The 23265-nt window shown below is 38.5% G+C and overlaps 1 protein-coding gene across 3 annotated transcripts in view; it reads right to left on the minus strand.

Moving 5' to 3' along the window:
• Positions 1 to 4941: 4941 nt before the first annotated feature.
• The window catches only part of LOC113419416 (protein SSUH2 homolog), a 40213-nt gene continuing 21889 nt past the window's right edge, over positions 4942 to 23265 (minus strand). For all 3 annotated transcript variants that reach the window (XM_026678773.2, XM_087954621.1, XM_026678782.2), the window contains 6 exons: positions 22691 to 22753; positions 17746 to 17828; positions 13264 to 13356; positions 11502 to 11607; positions 8832 to 8939; positions 4942 to 6243 (listed from right to left, as the gene is read on the minus strand). In XM_026678773.2, the coding sequence (XP_026534558.1) occupies positions 6103 to 6243; positions 8832 to 8939; positions 11502 to 11607; positions 13264 to 13356; positions 17746 to 17828; positions 22691 to 22753 (594 nt within the window). In that variant the 3' untranslated portion in view covers positions 4942 to 6102. The remainder of the gene's footprint in view (positions 6244 to 8831; positions 8940 to 11501; positions 11608 to 13263; positions 13357 to 17745; positions 17829 to 22690; positions 22754 to 23265) is intronic.

The raw sequence follows: 23265 nt of genomic DNA on the forward strand, positions 1-23265 counted from the left end.
CAATGAGCCACAGTGGTGCAGTGGTTAGAGTGCAGTACTGCAGGCTACTTCTGCTGCCTGCCAGCTGCCTGCAATTTGGCAGTTCGAATCTCACCAGGAACAAGGTTGACTCAGCCTTCCATCCTTCTGAGGTGGGTAAAATGAGCACCCAGATTGTTGAGGGCAATACGCTGACTCTGTAAACCACTTAGAGAGGGCTATAAAGCACTGTGAAGTGGTATATAAGTCTAAGCACTATTGCTATTAGGTATAGATGTGATTGAACCTTATCTTCCATAGATCCAGCCATAATGTTAAAATAACAGACTCATCTTTCCCTCCAAGTGTCATTTCCAAAGCACTTTTTGTTTTTGTTTCAGGCCATTCTTGGAAGTTATATATATTCCTAATCATAAGATTGAGAACCAGTTTAACATAGCAGTTAAGGCATCAAGCTAGAAACTGGGAGATTATGAGTTCTAGTCCCGCCTTAGATACAAATTCAGCTAGATGACTTGAGCCAGTGATTCTTTTAGCCCTAGGAAGCAGGCAATAGCAAGCTAATTCTGAAAAAATGTTACCAAGAAAATTGCACGAACTTTTCTAATCTCTGAGAATTGGACATGATTGAACAGAAGGAAGGTACATAGGTACCACTTCATCAGCCTAATTTTAAAGCATAGATAAGGAGGAAGAGATTGTCAATTTTCTTTGTAAATCCAAAATGGACCCCACAAGTTGCTCCCATGTCCTTGAATACCTCTGCAGTCTTTTCTAATGGGCTGCATTTCACACGGAACTTACAGAACCAAGGCAATTATATCAAAAAGAAACCATCTGAAAGATCTGATCTATTTATAACTAGAACATTTTAAAAGCCTAATAATTAACCTCAAAGGAGACAAAATTGAAGGACCTGATCACTGCTAGATAATCTTGTAAGAATGGCCCTATCCAACTGTTATATTAAAGATACTGCATCTTGACAATTTTCTTTCTTTTGCCAAGAACAGATTGTTTCCTTGCTTCCGGAAGAAACTGTGTTGTGGTCCCATAGGATTTCAGAATGAGAATAAAGCTTTGGTGCAACACAATTAAAATAAGTAATCTTAAAATAAATTAAAATATACCTATTTATAAAGTAGGACACATAGTTTGCAATGCCACCAACGATAATAAAGCAAGGTCGTGGAAAGACAACTGGCTGTTGAAGTTTTAATAATGCAGGAGCTTCTAAAGAAGGAAAATGACAAATGCTGGTTTTGATGCAATAATTCTAGCTTTTGAGAAATAATCTAGGAAGGTGTAGGCAGGTGTATTGCCATTTTAAGCCAGTTATCTATGACTCTACTATTTTTATTTTTCTGCTTCAAGAAAAATCACGATTGCACTTCACCAACAAATTGCGCCTCTTACCATTTCATCCTAACTGTATCTGTCAGCTGTTCGTCCGATATTGAGGGGGTGAACAATAAGATACCAACTCACTCATGTAGCTTCAGTGAAGTTTTTATTCATCTCCCACACCACAACAACAGGTAACAGCGATCAAATTATGTTTAAAGTCAGCTCTGGTTTTCGTTGCAACCCAGAGCTGTATTTATACATGTTATTCCTTGGATAATAACATAATTACGATAACCACCTTCCGGCCGCCTTCGCTGCCTAACATCTGACATCTTAAATTAAAGAAACGCGGTAACTGCACCTTTCCCGTTAGATGAGTCCATGCACCCCCATGACAATTCACCCCATCCCCCATTTTCCCCGCACCATTATTACAACACCACCCCCTTGACATCCAGCCATGAATCATCATTATTGCACCACTTCTTGTCAGGAAGTCGATGTCAGTCATTTGAGGAATTTTTATCATAACGCCAACATTGTAACACAATTAATGTAAGGTAAGTAAAAGACTAGGGTCGTATCACATCTCAACTGTCTCGGCTCCAGTCCGTTTTTCATTGGAGTCGTGACCGTATCAGTATTTTCAAAGAAGTTTCTCTACAAGTATAATCAATGGAAAATTAATAGAGAATATACAGTGCACTCAGAAAGTATCCAGTTCCCCCCTTCACTTTTGTTAATTTTGGTCTGCTGTAGCCTGACTCTGTAGTTGTTGAAATTCATTTTTTCCATTAATCTACACTCAGTACCCCATAATGACGACATGAAAACAGAATTTTAGAAATGTCTGTAAATGTATTAAAAAGAAAAAATTGAAATATCACATTGGCATAACTATTCAGACTCTTTGCAACAACATTTTATCTCCGGAGCCTCCCGTTTCTCTTTATCGTTGCTGACATGTTTCTACACCTTGATTGGAATCCATCTGTGGTAAATTAAATTGTTGGACATGATTTGGAAAGGGTCACACCTCTCTATAGAAGGCTTCACAGCTGACAATGCCTACTGTAGCAGAGCAAAAGCCATGAAGTCAAAGGAATTGCCTGCAGAGCTCAGAGACAGGATTATTGCAAGGCATAGATCTGGGGAAGGCTACAATAAAATTTCTGCTGCACTGAAGGTTCCTAAGAGCAGAGTGGCCTCCATAATTCCCAAATGGAAGAAGATTGGCACAACCAAGACTCTTCCAAGAGCTGGTCGCCTGGTCAAACTAAGCAATCAGGGGAGAAGGGCCTTAGTAAGAAAGGTGACCAAGAACCTGACTGAATTCCAGAGATCCTGTGTGGAGATGAGACAGAGTTCTAGAAGGACAACCATCACTGCAGTTCTCCACCAATCTGGGCTTTATGGCAGAGTGGTTAGACAGAAGTCTCTCCTGAGGGCAAAATCCAGGAAAGCCCACTTGGAGTTTGCAAAAAAGCACCTGAAAAACTCTCAGACTGTGAGAAACAAGATTCTCTGGTCTGATGAAACCAAGATGGAACTCTTTGGCCTCAATTCTAAACATTATGTCTGGAGGAAACCAGGCATTGCTTATCACCTGCCAATATCATCCCAACAGTGAAGCACAGTGGTGGCAGCATCATGCAGGGGGTATTTTTCAGCAACAGGGGCTGGGAGACTGGTCAGGGTTGAGGGAAAGCTGAATGGAACAAAGTACAGGGATATTCTCAATGAAAACCTGCTCCACTGTGCTGAGGACCACAGACTGGGCCAAAGATTCACTTTCCAACATTCTAAGCACATAGCCAAGACAACACAGGAATGGCTTAAAGACAATTCTGTGGATGTCGTAGAGCGTGGCCCAGTGAGAACCCTGATTTTGAGGCCTATTGAACATCTTTGGAGGGATCTGAAAATGGCTGTCTATTGATAGTTGTCATCCAACCTGACTGAGCTTGAGAGGATTTGCAAGGAAGAATGGCAGAAAATCCTCCAATCCAGATGTGCAAAGCTTGTTGTGTCATACCCAGAAAGATTCAAGGCTGTAATTGCTACCAAAGTACTATACTGAGTGAAGGGTCTGAATACTTATGCCAATGTGGTATTTCAGTTTTTTTTTCTTTTTAATAAATTTACAGACATTTCTAAAATTCTGTTTTCACCTTGTCATTATGGGGTACTTAAGAAAAACTGAATTTCAGTAACTGCAGCATAACAAAATTGATAAAGAGTGAAGGGGATCTAAATACTTTCTGAATATACTGTGTGTAACTCAGGATTGAAACGTGTGATCCTTGGTGCTCTCTGAGCTTAGCTGTTTGCTTGCAGATGTTTCATTATGCAACTATCATTGGTGCTAGTATTATCTAGTTGGATAATGAAACATCTGCAAGAAAAGAACCAAGCTCAGAGATTACCAAGGACCCACAATGGAAAATTCCACTGAAAGAGTAGCATATTTTAGGTTTCTCAGGCAGGGGCACTCCTCTCACAAGAGAACTCAAGTGGTGTGAGTTTTTTTAAGCCTAACTGCAGCATCCAAAGCAACTTCAAAACAGAAGCAGTGCTTAAGTCTAACAGATGCACTGGAAGCAAACCTGCAGGTTGAGTAGGTGCATGCTAGATTCAGATTCATTTACCACTGGAATTCATCCCCTAGAATGCAGCTTGGAATTTTGGGAAACCCCTCCCCCCAAGAAGAATGAAATATTTTGGGGAATATCAAAAAGACAGGATATAATATTTCCCCTAAAGGAGAAATGGGAGGGGGACCTTAAGGGAGGCAGAAACCAGCCCGTTTCTGCCATCCCAGAAATATAGATTTGGTAATCCATTCAGAAAGACTGAGCAAGACAGAAACTATAGATTAGCTCAGACAAACACCTAGGATTTCAATTTCTAATTTTGCCTAAAGAGTCAGCCATGACCATAGGAATCTGACAACAGCCATTAAAAGAATATGAAAGGACATGTTCTTGCACAAGAACAGGAAGCTCAAATACAAAGCCTAAAGAAGGTATAAAAACCCACCCACCTCAACTCCATTTTGTCAGCTGTCCCAGAATCACATGTGGTTGGTGGTTCTGCTTCATCAATAAAGGGAACCTTTCTTTCCAATCAGCCTCCAGCTTCTATTTTATTTCCAGTGCCTTTCTCCCAACTTGGAACTGAACCAGATGGATTTTTCTTCCAACAGAAGAATGGGACTAGGTTCCTCATTACTGACCCAATCTGCTTTCTTCTCATAGTATAATCTTCCTTTCTTATACTTTAACTAACAGAAAGTTCATTGGGACTGGAGTGAGTCAGCTTTCTTCAAAGGAATCTTCACAATAGGAAGGAGCCAGGGGTATTCACAATTTAAAAGCATATTAGATGACACAACCAAATCCTTCAATATTTTCCCTTTGATTGCTATTTCTGTTTCTATCTGTTTCTTTCTTATTCCACTGAAACCATATTTTCTTTTTTGTTCTTTTCTATAATCCATTTTGTTACAATGCTTTTTAAGATAGAGCCATTCCATCCAGCACTTGAAAAAAGGATATAACGTTATAAAATCTTTATGATATTATACAAGAAAATTTAAAACTTCATACCAGCATATCAGAGTGTTCATTTTTTTATTGTAATATGTTTAGAATCACTGCACTTTATTAGTTCCAATTTCAGGCCAGAAAGATTATAATACATGGTTACTAGGACATGATATTTTCTGTTTGCAATCATTAAAGTGAGAGTAAAGTGAATTAGCATTACTTATATATAGTCCTATCAATGACATGCTATAATAGTAATCAACTGAAGAATTAACCATGAACAAAATCATTTAAAAGTTTTAGCCTCTACAAAGTCTTAGACTTTCTGTCACTTTGGATTATCCATTTCCTGATTTATATTGAAACTGTATGCTAAAAAAAAGAGTGCAACTAAAACTTAATGATAAAAAATCCAAAATTATATCTGGAATTGGGCAACAGTGCACGCCAAGGGTACCAAGTCAGTGAAACAAAATATTCCATTAAAGCAGGGGTGTCAATTAATGACCTGGGCCCCAGATCCAGCCCACAGGGTGCTTAGATCTGGCCTGCAGGGCTGCCCTGGAAATAGCAAAGTGCCTCTGCCTGCAGCGCCTCTGCCAACAAAAATGAAGCTCACGAGGGCTGCACATGGCCCTCCCAAGCTCCATTTTGGCTGGCAGTGTTGCAGTAGGCTGTCGCAGCCAAAAAATGGAGCTTGGGAGCCTGTCTACACTGGCAGAGCTCTCGGGCCACAGGTGCCCCCCCAACACAAGTGACATCATGCTGACCACGCCCACCCTGGCCACACCCACCCCAGCCCCACAACGTCAAACACAAACCTGATGTGGCCTTCAATAAAATTGAGTTTGACACCCCTGAATTAAATGCTCAGAACATAACAAATTAATTCAGTTTGAGAGAAGAAACTAAGCACAACCAGAAATAGAAAAGGAATGGAATCTCTGGCATGTTTGACTTCAACTTTTTAACATTTGTTATAACTAATATATACCAACACAAGTATTTTTAACCATCAAAAACAACAAACATTCAATTGTACAAAAAATATGCAGAGTGTTTCAGCTGTAGAAGTCTGAAGGTCTTCGTTTAAAGGCTAACACAATTGTTTATAATTCACCTGAGATACATGACTTGTAAAAAAAAGAATTGGGGGAGAAAAGCTGAAGAGCAGACATAATGCAGGAATGATCAGAGTTTCTCCATCCGTGGTTCGAAGGTCCATGTATCATATAATAGTACAGCCACACTTTTTAGGATAATCCTCCACATACACCTTGTGCTCATTCCCATAGACATAATAGGAGTAGGATTTCCTATGCCATTCATATTCCACTTTGGTAAGAAATACCAGCTCAATGGTTTGTCTCTGCCAAAAGACAAAAGGTATAATTGTCATCCTTCGAACGGCCAACTCTTAAGAAACAGATTGGTATAGTTTTGCAACTATTATTTAGGGATGATCAATTACCAGAAATCCAGCTGGTGATCTCCCCTTGGGGAGAGGATCTCTTTCCCTTCCCATCCCTTTGTTTTTACTCTGAGCACCCCCTTTTTATCAGGTGATCATCAGGGAAGGAATCCTTACACCAGGGGTCTTCAAACTTGACAGCTTTAAGACTTGTGGACTTCAATTCCCAGAATTCCTCCTCCAGTCATATAAGCTTAGGAATTTTGGGAGTTGAAGTCCTCACGTCTTAAACTTGCCAAGTTTGAAGACCCTTGCCTTACACTATATTGATCCTCAGCGGCTCAGAGAATTTTTGAAAGCAAACTGAAGAGGGTCCATAAGTAAGAGGTTTAAAGAGAGGCTCAAATTCCCTTATAATTGTTGAGTGTCCTGCATTACCTTGGGCCAGTCATTCATCCTGTACTCTAAGGCCAGTTTTGGGCACAAAATAAGAGGAGATTCCCCACCACTACTGTGAGCCTGCCACCTTAGAGAAGAGGTAGAATAAAAATGCATGCATAGATAATGACACCTGAATATAAAGTAACCAAACTAACAATGGCCTGCTGCTATAATTTACTTGTTTTCTTAATCTTTCTGGCTTCTTTGAACACTTGTTTGTTTATAATTTCAATGTCTAAGACTGACCCTTATGCTGTATATAACTGGAATATATATTCCCTTGCATCCATCCAAACAATGATTTATTTCACTTGTATCCCTCCTTTGTGTGTGTGTGTGTGTGTGTGTGTGTGTGTGTGTGTGAGAGAGAGAGAGAGAGAGAGAGAGAGAGAGAGAGAGAGAGAGAGAGAGAGAGCCATGGTGGTGGTGCACTGGTTAGAATGCAGTATTGCAGGCTACTTCTGCTGACTGCCAGCAGTTCAGTAGTTTGAGTCTCACTAGCTCAAGGTTGACTCAAGCCTTCCATCCTTCCGAGGTCAGTAAATGAGGACCTAGATTGTTGGGCGCAATAGGCTGATTCTGTAAAACGCTTAGAAAGGGCTTAGTAAAGCACTGTGAAGTGGTATATAAGTCTAAGTGCTATTGGTATTAAGGCAGTATATGTGTTGTCTCTCTACCTCCTTCATATCAATCACTGTTTATCACTCAGGAAGTTGCAGCTACTGGAAATAATTCTGCAATATTCTTTTAAAATATCTCATTCATTTATTCTTTTAATTAATTAAATTAAAACATTTATTTTATGTAGAAGACTGCATCTCTGGACTCTCTGTACTTCCTAGTACATCCATCAGGGTGTCCATACAGACAATTTCTTGTAATTTAAGCTTTTTCTGCATCTTTTTGTTTTCTTTCCCACTCAAGCATAATGAATACGCTGTATATTTTTTAAGATATATGGATTAGTTTTTAATCATGTTATTAAAGTGTAAATTGCTTTGAGATGTGGCTACATGGGAAATAGTACCAAAGTATATTAAAAAGGAAGTCTTGGCACTGAATCTTCCTTTTGACAGAGACATTAATACTAGCAAAGAACAAGAAACTGCTCGAGGTGTTTATTGCAATCTAGGTTTTTTGTCCTCACAAGAAGAATAACACTGCAATTTGTGGCTCACTTGCAGTAAAAACAGTGGTCCTAGATTTATAATTCCAGTAAATAAGCATTTTGGACAATATATTAAAGTTTCAATGTAGGTCAAAATCTCTCTACCTCTTGTACCCCTTGATTCCTATCAACTTTGTTTTGAAATGATAGAAATGACAAGGTGACAAATACTTAAGCCCCTCACCCAACCCAGCTCCTCTGCCCATAATCATAGATGTTTTATCCTTAAAAAGAATATGCAGAAGCTTCACAGTCCTAGAGTTGTCTCCATCCCTAATTGATATAAATCTAACATGAAACACAAAAAGGAATTGGAAAACAAGAATAGATTGTAGGAACTAGAAGAGTCCCTAGTAGTAAGTTTTGGAGTTGAGACTGTATCACCTCTTTGAATAATAGGCCACAAGCTGCATTTTAAAAGGCAGCCGGATAAATTTAAATTATAAAAATTAAATAATTAATTTTAGTTTAATACAATTAGTAAATTTTTAATTCTATTTCCTTAAGTTTTAATTTGCATGCGGCTTTAACAGGAGACCTAAGAACCACATATTTGGGGTATAGATACATCATGCACAATTACATCATGCACAATTTGCTCAGCGACACAAGGGCAACTAATTAATAACACACATTAAAAGATTTTATTATGGCCTCCTGTGAGAATGGAATAGCTCCATGCTGAGATATTTCCCTTTGAGGGTGGAGGTTCGTTCTCCGAGCCTGTGAGTTGGTCTCCGAACGTGGCTTCTCCACAAGCTGGGAGAACGAACCTCCACCCTCATCCTATAGCCGAGCTACAGATATTTGCCACCATCACATATTTTCCTTTTCTTTATACTCCTTATCAGAAGGGAGTATAAATCAGTTAATCCATAGTACTGTGGTGGAACCTCACTATTACAAAAAAAGTTTTGCCAATCTCTGTTGCTCTCACCTGTCTCAATATCCGTGTGGTGGATCCAAACTGAGCTTGATGTTGTTCAATGGCATTTCGGGAAGCTTGATTAACAGCACTGATAGGGAAATTTGTCACTGGATGAACCTAGGAAAACAACATTTTTAGGAGATACAAAACTTTAGAGTAATAAAAAGAAGGGATGACTAATGTTATTGCCCTACACTAATAGAAACATAACTCATCATCTTCTTCTAATGACTCCATAATCTCTTGCAGGGTAGAGTCTGGGTCACTGAATGTTTTTACTGGCTGGATGCTTTTCCTGCAGTGTGCTCTATACAAGGCTGCCCTGGGAAGCTAATGCTAGTCCTGAACACAGCAGTGCAAGTAGATATAGGGGTGTCTCAATACATCCATGTAACGCTATAACTGTGTGAACTTCACTGGTTGCCAATACAAGGTACTGATTCAAGGTACTGATTGACATCCGTAATGTCCTACACAGCCCAGAGCTGAATATTCGAGGGACTGTAATGATTTCTGCCTATCGTACAACATACAACAGGACTGGCATAATCCAGGTCCTACCAATTAAATAGTATATCATCTGATGGTATCCAGAAGGCACCTTTCTCTTTTGCAGTCCCTGCTCTAAAAAAAGGCCCCTCTCTGATTTCTTCATCCTTCCAGCCTTTAAGAAAGCCTCAAAGACTTGATTCTTGCCCCAGGCACTGGGTCAGGTGAACATATAAGCTCACTGTAAATGTACGTATTTGAGAATCATGCTTTGTCACAAATACATTACATTTTTTTTATTTTTCAACCGTTGCTTTCGTGCTGTGATATTTTTAACACTGTTAAGTCCCCAGACCACCATACAAATTAAAATAAGCAAATTAAGTAACTAAGAAAGTAAGCAGAGACAGGAGGAAAACACATCCATGGGATGATGTGGATGGACATTCAATGAAACAATAAATTAACCCCAAAAATGAAAACTGGGATAAAAGCTACCTTTGGTTTGGTATTTTTCAGATGCACTGGACAACAGTTAAGTATTTATAATATCTAATTTGGGTTAGTCATTGGGACCAGAGTTTTTTACTCTTCTGAGCTTTCGGACTCGTGCTGCAGCTCATCTTCAGGGAACATTCTCTCAAATGGAATATGTGCTTTGGGCTGCTCTATGCATCATATTTATGTGGTGCCTTCCTATTGGTTGATTGATGTGTTGATGGCCGGTGATTCTGTTTACAATGAAGAAAGGGACTGCTGAGATCAGTACCATTAAAGAAGGATATATACTAAATCAGGGGTCTTCTAACTTGACAGCTTTAAGACTTGTGGACTTCAACTCCCAGAATTCCTCCTCCAGTCATGTTAGCTCAGGAATTCTGGGAGTTGAAGTCCACAAGTCTTAAACTTGCCAAGTTCGAAGACCCTTGTACTAAATAGTGGGCTGGATCTTCATAAACAACATTCATGAAGATAAGTAGAATATAGAATAACAGAGTTGGAAGGTCTTCTTTCCAAACCTTCTTTCCTGCCAAAGCAGGAGACCCTATACCATTCTGGACAAATGGCTGTCCACTCTCTTCTTCAAAACCTCCACTGTTGGAGCATTCACAACTTTTGAAGGCAAGCCATACCACTGATTGATTGCTCTCAGTGTCAGGAAATTTCTCCTTATTTCTAAATTGGTTCTCTCTTTGATAAGTTTCCATCCAGTGCCGGATAGACTGATAGGTCCACGGATAAATGGACGAAGGTATATTGCTGGAGTTTATTTATTTATTTTTCATTCATTCATTGGATTTATATGACTGGCCATCTCAACAAGTGGTTCTAGGAAGTGAACAAAATTAAAATAAAGGTGTTTTTTTTTTTAAAAATAACAAATGTTATAAAAATTAAAATACACAGCAGCCAAGAAACATCATAGCCCAAACTACTAATAGAACCAAGAAACCTGCCCCTGCACATACTCAGGGACTCCACCTTGGGCACAGAATCAAGTCTGAAGACCTTACAAAAGTCCAGCAGGGTCAAAGCCATCCTAATCTCCAGAGGAAGGATGTTTTTTAAGATGGACACTATAGCAGAAAGGGCACAATACGGGAAGTTCTTGACTTACCACTTAACAGAACTTGTCCATTATTGTTGTAAGTCTTGACAATCATAAAGAGGATCATCACATGACTACCTGTTTTATGACCCTTTTTTTCAGTAGTCATTAAGCAAATGCAGTAGCTGTTAAGCGAACTTTGCTATGGGGCATTTTTGCAAAAAAAAAAAAAAACGTGAAGTAAATGCTAATTTTCAGCCATTTTTTTTTGTAAATTATGGTTATGTAATTGTCAGAAACTGCAAACAAGTTATAAATGTGAGCCAATTGCTGTCTGCCTGAAATGCAGTCACGTGATTGGAGGGGGCCTTCAGAATTTTGGAACTGGTTCATAAGTACCTTTTGGGAGGGATCCATTATAACTTTGAACAGTTTCTAAACAACCAGTCATAATCAAGGACTACTGATATTTATATTGTGCTATTTTTAATTGTTATAAGTTGCCCTGAGTGTCTGTGCAACATACACATATATATATATATTCACGCATGCATAAGTGTGTAAATACATGCATTCAAATTGCTTTTTTCAATCCTGCCACAGGGTAAGCCCTCCTGCTTGTACCATAAATATTTCATTACCAAGTATTGCTCATCCACAAATAGCTTCTTCCCTTTAACTGCTTTGAACAGTTCAGTAGGAAACCCAGTTCTTTCATCCACCACGTATTCAAATATGTTATTTTTCCTGTGAAGGCAAACAACACTGTTTACAAAGTGCATGCTCTATTTTCACAGCAAATTAGATTCAGAAAAACTCTGTGTCGGAAGAATAAGGTCAACTGCTTCTAATATAGATCAGCAATGAGGCAGCCATATACAGATACAGATAATCAGAGTTGGAAGGGACCTTGTAGGTCATCTAGTCCAACCCCCTGCCCAAGCGGGAGACCCTACACCATTTCTGACAAATGGCAGTCCAATCTCTTCTTGAAAATCTCAACTGATGGCATTCCCACAACTTCCGAGGGCAAGCTGTTCCATTGGTTGATTGTTCTCACTGTCAGAAAGTTTCTCCTTGTTTCCAGGTTAAATCTCTCCTTGTTCAGTTGCCATCCATTATTCCTTGTCTGGCCTACAGGAGCTTTAGAAAATAGCTTGACCCCTTCCTCCCTGTGGCAGCCCCTCAAATATTGGAAGACCGCTATCATGTCTCCCCTGTCCTTCTCTTTACTAGACTAGCCAAGCCCAGTTCCTGCAACCGTTCGTTGTATGTTTTAGCCATGATTATGTTGTATTATGTGAAAGAGATAAAATGAAGTGAAACCCCTGCATTGCTTCTAAAAGGATAGTTAATGGTGGCTCTGAAATACAGGTCAATGCCTTAATCTAGTCTTGTACTGCCAAGTTAAGCAACAAAAGATTGAAGTCCAATTTTCAAGATTTTAACTATTATAACTGTTTTTGACATGAATTGGAGGTCTTCCATTTGTAGAGGCTCCACAAAATTCCAAATGGTCACACTGAAATGCTTCCTTAGAGGAATGATAGCTTAAATTATGGGAGTTTTCATCAACAGCCCAAATAACTTCATACATGTGAAACAAGCCTTATGTTATAATCTAACCTAGATATTGTTCATGGAGTACAATTTTATACACAGCTTTCTGTCACATTCAAGACTTGGGCCCACTAAAACTAACTATGATTGCTTATGATATATCTGTCTGTCCGTCTGTCCGTCCATCCATCCATCCATCCATCCATCCATCCATCTATCTATCTATGAGAGAGAATGAAATCTACAATATCTCACAATTAACCTATTGTTTGATTTTAGTAATAATGCAATGTAATATAAGTTTTGAAAATGGTAAAATCTACATTTTTTTGTCTTGTCTGACATATATGTAAGAATAAAACTGAGATGTTTCTTCCAATTGAATGGTTTTCCCCCTTTCTTTTAATTTTACTTCATTTTGCTTTAGAAACATTTCTAAATCATGCCTACAATTTGTAATTCCTATGCATTTCGCTTTTTTTTCTTCTCTTTGTAAACTGTAAATAAATAACTGAGCAACCAAACCAATAAATAACCCAGCAACCAACCCACTGCATAAATATGGCTTGCAAATTGGATGTCTCTGAAAGAAAGTGGATTAAAAAATTCTTTCAGGACAGGTCTATCAAAAACTACCAAGACTTGATGCCTCCATGTTACTTCCGGGCTGGGAACAGTGTGGATCCAAATTTGCAAGGAAGAGTGAAAAGGAGAACTGCAGGAGACTGTTATGTCTCTATCTCCTACTTGGGAAACACCCAAAGGAATCTTTGGACCTCTGTGAGAAACAAAAGGCTGGAATGAGAAAGGCTGTTCTTCAGTCTATAAGCTGGCAGAACTTGCCATTCAACTTGCAGCTCAATGTATGTCAGCAACTTTCCTGTTCCTCCACAGTCTGTACAAGCAGTTGTCCCCAGGCCAGAACAGTCATTGCACCTATGAAGGAAATGAGACAAGAAGACATTTTCAGAGAGTGGAAATAACAGCAGGATCCATGCAGCAGTTAGGCTGGAGAAATCTAACAAGAATGAACCTTTTAAGTTATTTTAAGGCTTAAAACCCACTAGCACTTCCTTAAAGAAACGTCAGTTTATTTCTTTTTGATGTACAGTAGTTTCATCCCATCTTCTTCTATAGTAAATTACTTAACTAAGCCACTAGAGGAAGTTAATTTCTCTTTCCATCTTTCCCTGCCAATTTCAGGGATATTTTCCCCTTAATTTCTAGATTCTAAGATGAGCCAGTGGACCAAAAAGACTGCTTTTAAAGAGGCAGAAAGAACCCCTTTCAGAATTCTTGTGAGGAACACAAATTGTTTTGCATCTAAATTTTTTTTAAAAAGCACCACAAATAGCAGGAAAAGGGTATGCCTGTTCAATTTCAGGATGTTTTCCTCAGGATACTGTACCCTCAGGTTGCCTACAATTCATATTTTACATGGAACTAGGTCAAAACGACTCAATAAATGATGACATTTGGCAAAAGCCAGGATGCATTGAGCTTGGGCTGTACAACCTGTGAAAGGTCTAAAGCTGTAAGATGGCTGGTGAATCTTCTCCATCTCAAGACTTTCATTGAATTTCTGAAGTCATTTTCCTAATAAGGAAGATGATCCCTGGACAGACTGGGTTACTGAGATGTACATGTGGAACATGCAGGTGTGTGTGGATGGGACAAAGGGACATTATTGATTGCATCAATCATTACATTTAATTCTTATCTTTCCTCTGGGGCCTTCTGTAGTCTTGCCAAGAAAATCACCAGAGTCAATTTTGCTAAAAGACTGTTTCTTTTTATGTTAAGACTGTTTCTTAATACTTTCTTCTGGGAATTCAAGGGTCGTTCATGTGTGTGTCAACTCATTATATGTACACTACAAACTAAGAGAGAATACAGGTAGTCTTCAACTTACAACTACAATTGAGCCCAAATTATCTGTTGCTAAGCGAGACAGTTGTTAATTTTGCCCCATTTTATGACCGGTCTTGCCACAGTTATTAAGTGAACCACTTAGCAGTTAAGTGAATCACTGCAGCTGCTAAGTTAGTAACACAATTAAGTGAACCGGGCTTCCCCATTGATTTTGTTTGTCAGAAGGTCTCAAAGGTGATCAGATGACCCTAGAACCCTAAATAAATGTAACTCAGTTGCCAAATGTCTGAAGTTTGATCATGCAACCACGTAGATGTTACAACGGTTGTAAGTATGAAAAACGGTCAAAAGTCACTTTTTTCAGTGCCGCTGTAACTTAAAACAGTCACTAAATGAACTGTTGTAAATCAATGATTACCTGTAGTCCAAAGCTATCCAGAGTTGTAAGTGCAAACTTCAACCTGGATCTCTTAATTGCAGCTTCACAATTAAACCATCATACCACATTAGTGACCTTACATCTATTTCCTGGTCAATATCCTTGGAAGAGAGACTAGTCTTTTGTATTATACATTTCCTGTACTATTTAATGTTTCGTATTATTTATGTATTTAATATTTTATATAACTTTCTAATGTATCCTGAGAACTCTGGTAATATGGGTGGATCAAAAGTACAATAATGATGAAAGTAATATATTTCTTCATCTATTCTAGCAAGAAACTAATTAACAATGAATTCCAGCAGCTACATAGAATAAAATCGGTTGATATGAAGTTTTATTTATGAATCAAGAAGCCTAGAAGCCTTTGGGTTTCCCAAATGAGTGATAGACAAGTGAAAAAATTGCCTGTAATAACATAATGCAAAAATACGACAGTCTATGTACTGTCTCCAAAATACAGGAAAAATAAACAGAATTGGCAAAAGAAAACTTTTAAATGTCCAAGGTATAATTTCACAAGTATCTAAGTTCCTTCTTACTTCTTTTTTCCAATGGCTTAGATATTAGATAATAATAGCAATTCCTTCCTTTATGGGATGAAATTATCTATAGGAATTCAAGAATAAATAAATAAATACAGCTCCCTTTTTTGTTCGGCTATTCTGCTGGGTAATGGCACCATCTGCTGGATCTGGTAGGTGTTAGAATAAAACTTTTTAGTTAGGATAAACTAAATACTGACTCATTCCAGACAGGTATTTCTGACTGCTATCATTGTTGCCAACTGGGAAACTCAGGAATTAGCAGATTTTGGAGGTGGATGATACTGTATACCATCACAGGTATCAATCAAAGCCTTCATACTGGACAAATCTACAGTACATTCAAGGACTCCTGGCTATAGAAAACTGCATTATATTCATGGAAACCAGCTCTACATTGACAACTCCAGTGCAACTTTAAAGAACCAGTGGGGCTGCTCATCATAGCTCACATGGTCACTTCCATACTTGTTTATAAGGCCCAAACAGAACTGGAGGAGACACACAATCCAAGCAAGGATCTTTTCTTGATTCACTAGAGATGTATTCGATTTCCATGCTGGTGTAGCTTCTGAAAGCCACTAAATGTTTATTTGAAATGCAGAGCAGAACAAAAGAGACTTATTTTTCTCTTTCTGGTTTCTCAGACAGCTGTATATCAAAATGAGGGCTGTTTTTCAAGCTACATTTCAATTAGCTCAGGATTCTGGTTCTTTCAACAAAAGTAACATTAGCATTTCTATTGCACCTTCTTATGCTGTTTCCTTAATGTGTTCTTATTTCTCTAAGGACATTCAAAATTATGCTTCCTCTTTATGTTGCTCCTCTTTATCTTCCTCTATTAGACAATCTTAGTAAGTTCAATTTAAGAGTGAGATCTGAAACCAGGAAGCTCCGTGTCTATTGCTTCAAGTCCACATGGTGATGTGACAGATAAATAACCTATTTTGCATGCATACTTACTCAGGAGATCCATGCAAAGCCTCATAGGGACCTGTTGCTTTGAATGAGGCCTCTCCAATGCAGTTCCACAAAGCGATACAAGTTCCTTCTAGACCAGGGGTGTCAAACTCAAGGCCCACGGGCCAGATCTGGCCCACGGGGTGCTTAGATCTGGTCCTTGGGGCCGCCCTGGAAACAGCGAAGGACTGGCCTCTGCCAGCAAAAGCGGACCTCCCTGAGCTTCCTTTTCACTGGCAGAGGGCTGCAGGAGGCTGTTGTGGCTGAAAACGGAGCCCAGGTGGGCCACGCGCAGCTCCCCTGAGCTCCGTTTTTGCTGGCAGAGGGCTGCAGGAGGACGTCGTGGCCAAAAACAGAGCCTCAAGTGAGGTTGAGCTGGCCAGGGCCTTCCAGGCACGTCCCCCAGCCTCCCAAGATCAAACACAACCCTGATGTGGCCCTCAATGAAATCAAGTTTGACAGCCCTGTTCGAGACAATATGTTCCCAACATCACATGCACAGAAGACAGCTATGCTGCAAAGTAGCAAGGTGAAGTGGCCCACTTCAGGGCTTTCAACTGAAGCCAACATCAGGTATCTTATTTTTCAATGAGGCATCACTCCAAAGCAGATTACTTCAGTGATTGGGGATGAAGCAGCTAAACAAACTGAAGTAATATGTGGCCTCACATAGCAATAGTAGTCAGTATGTACAGGTAGGAAATCCACCTGTTTTTATGTCCACAAAAGAGACCTAAAACAAGACGGACCCACAACATCAGCAAGTATTGCAGGCCCAGTTGATAAACGAAAGCTCAAGATCGTATTGGCTGGAAACATGCAGAAGATAAACAATGTGGATAAACAATGACTAGAATGATGATGATGCAGCAACAGCAATAGCACTGAAGAGTTATATACCTCTCCGTAGTGTTTTATAGCACTCTGAGTGGTTTACAAATTCAGCACATTTCCCCCAACAATCTCCGTCCTCATTTTACCAACCTCAGAAGGATGAAAGGCTGAGTCAATCTTGAGCCAAAGTCCTGGCTGTGGGCAGAGTCAGCCTCCAATACTGCATTCTAATCATTGCACCACCACAGTTCTGTGTAAATGTTATTCCAATATTTGAACACACGCATGTGGGTCAAAAAGTAACTTGAGGAACAGGAGGAAAAGCCACAACCAATATTAGATAAAAGAAATCTGAGTCCAAAGCAGAAACGTCATAGAAGCATCTTAGGATGATTTAGACAGGACCCTCACAGTTCTCACCAAAATTAAAGGAGGGAAGGGGGAAGGTATATTCAAACTTACATGATTTTATTGCTGTAACCTTATAATAAAAGTAGAATTAGCATCATAACCTTGGTTTCCTCGTCTCAGTCTAGCTTAAAGGTTTGGCATCATGTAGGACAATCCATTATTACATTATTTACTCACATGCAAGCCTAGAGTGCAAATAAATCATTTTCTCACATTCAAGCCTAGAGTGCAAATAAAAAAATAGTACACGAACTCACGTACATCATTGTTCCCGTTCCAGAACAAGAAGAACACCTCTGATTAGTGAACTGGGATCCTGTTCCATTACAGACCCAACATTGCTTCTGTTGACATATAACATCAAATGAAAGAGCATCAAATTAACTGGATTTCCACCAACAAACTTTTCATTAGTCAAAAGCAGACCTTTGTGCTCCTCTTTAAAAAAAAAACAGCACTCTATCGAGTGGCTTTAAGATTGGGTAGGACTGTGAAAGTGACTAGGAAGATGCCTCATTATGAAATTCCTTCCCTCTAAAAATTCTTACTTCCATGGAAACTGTCATCACTTTGTAAAGCTCCACTCTTGATGGTTGATAGAATAATAAATAAGATAGTCTGAGCTGTCGGTAATGAGGAGATGGCCCTACCATCACAGTCATCGTTCTTTCTGTAAATAAATTCACACTGAAAGCTGTGCAGCCAGGTGCTATTGACAATAGTGGCAATCGTTGTTAAATAGCTCCTCTGTGTCTTCAGGAGGCACAGAACATGCATCATTGCTTACAATGGAACCAGAAGTACCGCTGCATAACACTGCATGGCAGATCCTTATTCCTATATAGAGTGTATGATGTGATGGTCTTTGTAAAATCCAGGCAGTCGACTGAAACTTTTTCCCCAAAGTGTCTATGGAGATTCTTCTCAGTCATCCAGGTCATGGTTGTCCCAAAGGTGCTTTTTTCAAGAGGCAACTGGACTTTCTGGTTTTTCTTTGAAGACGTTTCGCTTCTCAACCAAGAAGCTTCTTCAGCTCTGACTGGATGGTGGGGAATGGAAGGGTTTATACTCCTTGCAGACAGCTGATCATTTGAATTCTTTTAGAAAGAAGAGTCAAAGAGGCCATCTATGTCAAAATTGAACAGCCCTCTCTCAACAGAGTGGGGTGGATAAGACATTATCTATCTCCAGTCTACAACACAGTCCTTTCAACAATTCCAAGAAGCTCCACACTGTTTGCACCATTCAGGTGACCCTGATGACATTGATAAACCTCCAGATGGACTTAACGACTCACTAAAAGAGAGTATCTTAACTTACTGCACGTCTGTATGGTTTGCCAATTGCACAGTGGCAGATAGGAAAGCACTCCAGAGGGTTAACGTCCAGAAGATCATTGGTTGCCCTCTCCCCTCTTTGGAAGAGCTTTATAGCTCTTGCTGCCTTAAGAAAGTTCAAAACATTCTTAAAGATCCATCTCATCCTGGGCACCCTTTTTTTGATCTATTAGCATCTGGCAGACAGTACAGAATAATAAAAACAAGGACAAATGGGCTGAAAAACAGCTTCTATCCCAGGGCAGTAGCTCTTTTGAATTCTGCTGTATAGTGCAGTGTTGGTGTGGTGTCGGGGGTTTCCGGTTCAAGGTGTGAAGGGTGAAGGATGTGTGTTTGTGCTTATTTTCATGTCATGATGTGCACTGAAGATGGTGTTTGATTTCATTGTACAAGGTGCAATGACAATAAAGTTAACTAACTAACTAACTAACTAACTAACTAACTAACTAACTAACAAATGTTCAGCTGTCTGCAAGGAGTATAAATCCTTCCATTCCCCATCATCCAGTCAGAGCTGAAGAAGGTTCTTGGCAACAAAGATAACGATAGAGGGAGAATTGACCGATTCTATTGACATAAGAAAAGGAACAAGACAAGGCTGCCCATTGTCACCTCTGTTGTTTGTGTTAACTTTGGAAGTGCTAAATAGAAATATTAGAGAAGAAAAGGATATAAAAGGGATGAAAATTAAAAAGGAAGAATTTAAATTGCAAGCATTTGTGGATGATCTGGTTTTCATTTTAGAAGATCCATTAGAAACAGCATCAAAACTGATAGAAAAGATAGAGGTATATGGAAAGGTAGCTGGTCTGAAAATAAATAAAGATAAGACAAAGATTTTGACAAAGAATATGTTATTAAGACAAAAGTAAGAATTGGCAGACGTTTGGAAAATTCAGGTCACAAATAAGATCAAGTATTTGGGGGTATATTTGACAGCAAGATGTAGCACACTTAAAGAGAATAATTATATTAAACTCAAGCAATAGATAGCGACAGATTTGACGAAATGGGAAAACTTATCATTAATAAGGAGAATATCAACAATCAAGATGAATATATTACCCAGAATTTTATACTTGTTTCAAACAATTCCAATTAAGCTAGGGAAAGATTACTTTGAAGATTTAAATAAAATTGTGTTGAAATATATATGGCAGGGTAAGAAAGCGAGAATAAAACTAAAACTTTTGCAAGAAGCTAGAATAAGAGGAGGATTTGGTTTGCCTAATTGGGAATTGTACTATCAAGCTACAAATCTGATGTGGGTTAAAGAATTGATAACATTAAGAAATACTAGATTGCTGACATTAGAAAGACATGATTTGTTGTTGGGGTGGCATGCCTTCCTATGGTACAAGGGAACTAAAACACATGGGTACTTTAGAAGACATTATGTACGGGAGGCTCTGTGGTTAAATGGGGAGAAGACTAAAAGGCAATGTTATTTGAAAATTCCAGTCTGGTTATCGACTATTGAAGCATTTTCTTATCCTATAATATATAAAAAGGAACAAACAGTTAGATATGGTGAAATATTGAATGGAAAGGGTGAACCTAAATCTATACAAAAACTAGAGGAACAAGGTATAAAGATGAATTGGTTTTCATATGCGCAGATACGTTCTAGATATGATAAAGATTCTAAAACAGAAGGTTTCTATTATAAATTGACTGATTTAGATAAGATCTTGACAGGTACTGATGAAAAGGTAATTAAAAAATTGTATGGATATTTATTATAAATTAAGCTAGAAGAAGAACAAGTCAAAGAAACAATGATTGCTTGAGGGAAAAATTTTGGATATGGGATTGATTTAGAGAAATGGCAAAAATTGTGGTCGCAAAATTATAAAATGACAATGTCAACAGCATATAAAGAAAATCTGTATAAGATGTTTTATGGGTGGCATCTACCCCCAACAAAAATAGCAAGAATGTTCAAGAACAAATCTGAAAAATGTTGGAAATGTCATCAGATACGTGGCTCATATTATCACATGTGGTGGACGTGCGCAGATGCTAAAAGATATTGGACTAAAATCCACACATGGTTGGAAAAAAATGACAAAAAAAACACATAGACTTGAAACCAGAGATATTTTTATTGGGAATTTTACTTGAAATATACAGTAAAGAATTGAAATATTTGATTGTAAATGTATTAACAGCAGCTAGGATGGTATTTGCTAAAAACTGGAAAAATGAGAAAATACCAACACAGGAGGAAGTTATCAAGAAAATAATAGAATGTGCTGAAATGAGTAGATTGACATTTGAAATCAGAGAACAAGAAAGTAAGCAATTTTATAAGATTTGGGATTTATTTTATCAATGGTTAAACAATAAAACATGGCAATGAAATATGTAGATTTTTAGAATATAAAGAACATATAAAGATGTATTATCTTTATTATAATCATAATATAATTATGGAATAGATTTGGGGTGATAATATGAATTGTCATAAAATAAATCAATTAAAATATGGATTATCTTGCAAAACATGAATGAATAATAGTATAGTCAAATGATTGATTAATAATGATATCAATGTATTTAGGAATATTTGATAGATAATATGAGAACATATACAAGTAATTGTAAGTGATGACTATGAAGTGGATGCACAAAACAATTTGTAAACCAACCGACACACTGTATGTACATATCTGGAAGATGGCTTGATGTTTTTATGTTGTGTTTCTCTATGTTTGTCTAAAAAAGTAATAAAAAAAATTTCAAAAAAAAAAAAAAGAAGTTTCTTGGATGGGAAGTGAAACATCTTCAAAGAAAAACCAGAAAATCCAGTTGCCTCTTGAAAAAGAATTTTTGGGATTTTTCCCAAAGGATTTATTAAAGTAATTACCACTAGATGGCAAAAAGTTCTTTAAAAAAGTCTTAACTGCAAAAGAATGGACACCTGGATTTGTGCAGCTGAGATAAATCTGCTGCTAAGTCTTCTTGCAGATGGAATTCAAGAAAGGGATTTGGTGAGTGTGTAAGAAACACATCCAATTGTGGGGTGCACCTGAGTTCATTCACCTCGTTTCTCAAAATGGCTGGCTGACCACTAGATAGTCAATACAGGAGTCTGAGAAACACTTTGATCCCTGTGTCAAATTACAGCAAATCATAGTTCCCATCCCCTCAAAGAGAAGGAGAGGCAAAATATGGTTCCACGCTGAAGCTACTTCTGTGCCAGGTTTCATTCTATGGTAGAATGTTCTTTTCTAAAAAGAGGGGCACGGAAGGAAGTCACTAGGAATTCCCTGCCCAATGCCCTATAGAAATATAAGACCCCAGTCATTTCAATTACAATTTCAGACAATTTCAGAGCCTCGCAGTTTCCAGGGCAACCAGTATGGAAGCTGGGTTTGCAATCTCCCTCACAATCAAAACAGCACTGTACAAAGCGGATAGAACTCGTGAGCCAGTTGTAATAAAGCAGATGTTTACCCTACCCAGCTCACCTTGAACTTCCTCCACGTACCACGGACTCTCCAAGTGGGAGAGCTTCTCCCATTTCCTGTGAAAAACATTCCTCTCTCCATGTTGGAATGCCTTGAACAGGCTTCAGTCTGCTTCCCCAGGAGACTATCAGTGAGATGGAGGCTTTGTTTGGGAGGGTACATCCTCAAATAATGATAAGTAGGGCTGGATGAATGACCCATCAGAGAACCAATAAGACTTTCTAGAAAGCAGGCTTTTCAACCATAATATTTTCATTAGCACTACTGCTTGCTTTTTATCATTTATATCAGTGCAAACTGCTCCTAGGATGTCAACTTTTTTAATCTTTTTTTTTTTTAATTCTTAGTGGGACAAACTCTTTCCACATGAAGCAAGACGGACTTAGAAGTACATACCCTTGTGAGGCCATGGCACTGGGTGCAGGGTCGTCTACCAGAACAGCCACATATCGGACATCCCTTCAAATAAAAAGAGGCAGCCTTTCACTTTTACTGCAACTGGCTCAGTTTTGACAAGAAATGTAAAATGATTTATCAGCATCAGAAAGATATTTTTCTTTTTCACTTTCCCCGGGGTGTTCCCAACATCTCCACCAAAGTTACCTTATTCTCATACTGCAATCGTCTTCCTAAACCTCCTTCACTTCAGACATTAACTGATAAATTCTGCACAATTTTCAATTGTGTGTGTGCGTGCATGCGTACACACGCGCGCGCGCGCACACACACACACACACACACACAAAACTTCTAAACAGCACTGTCCCTCTTCAATGCTCTGTCCATGCTCCAGAGTGTCCTCTTGAAAATCCTTTCCACAGCAACAAAATAAAATAAAAATAAAAATCAGAGTTGGTAATAATTGCTTCATAGAGTAAAGAAATTTATGATTCTTATAACTATAGCAACAGTTCCTTTGGGGGAGGGCAAAGGTTTGCACCAGTAAATAAAAGAAATGGTGTACTAAATTT

This window comes from Notechis scutatus, chromosome 2, assembly GCF_049901735.1.
Source record: "Notechis scutatus isolate UNSWTSFEM ecotype Mainland chromosome 2, rNotScu1.2, whole genome shotgun sequence".
NCBI classification, from domain to species: Eukaryota; Metazoa; Chordata; class Lepidosauria; order Squamata; family Elapidae; genus Notechis; species Notechis scutatus.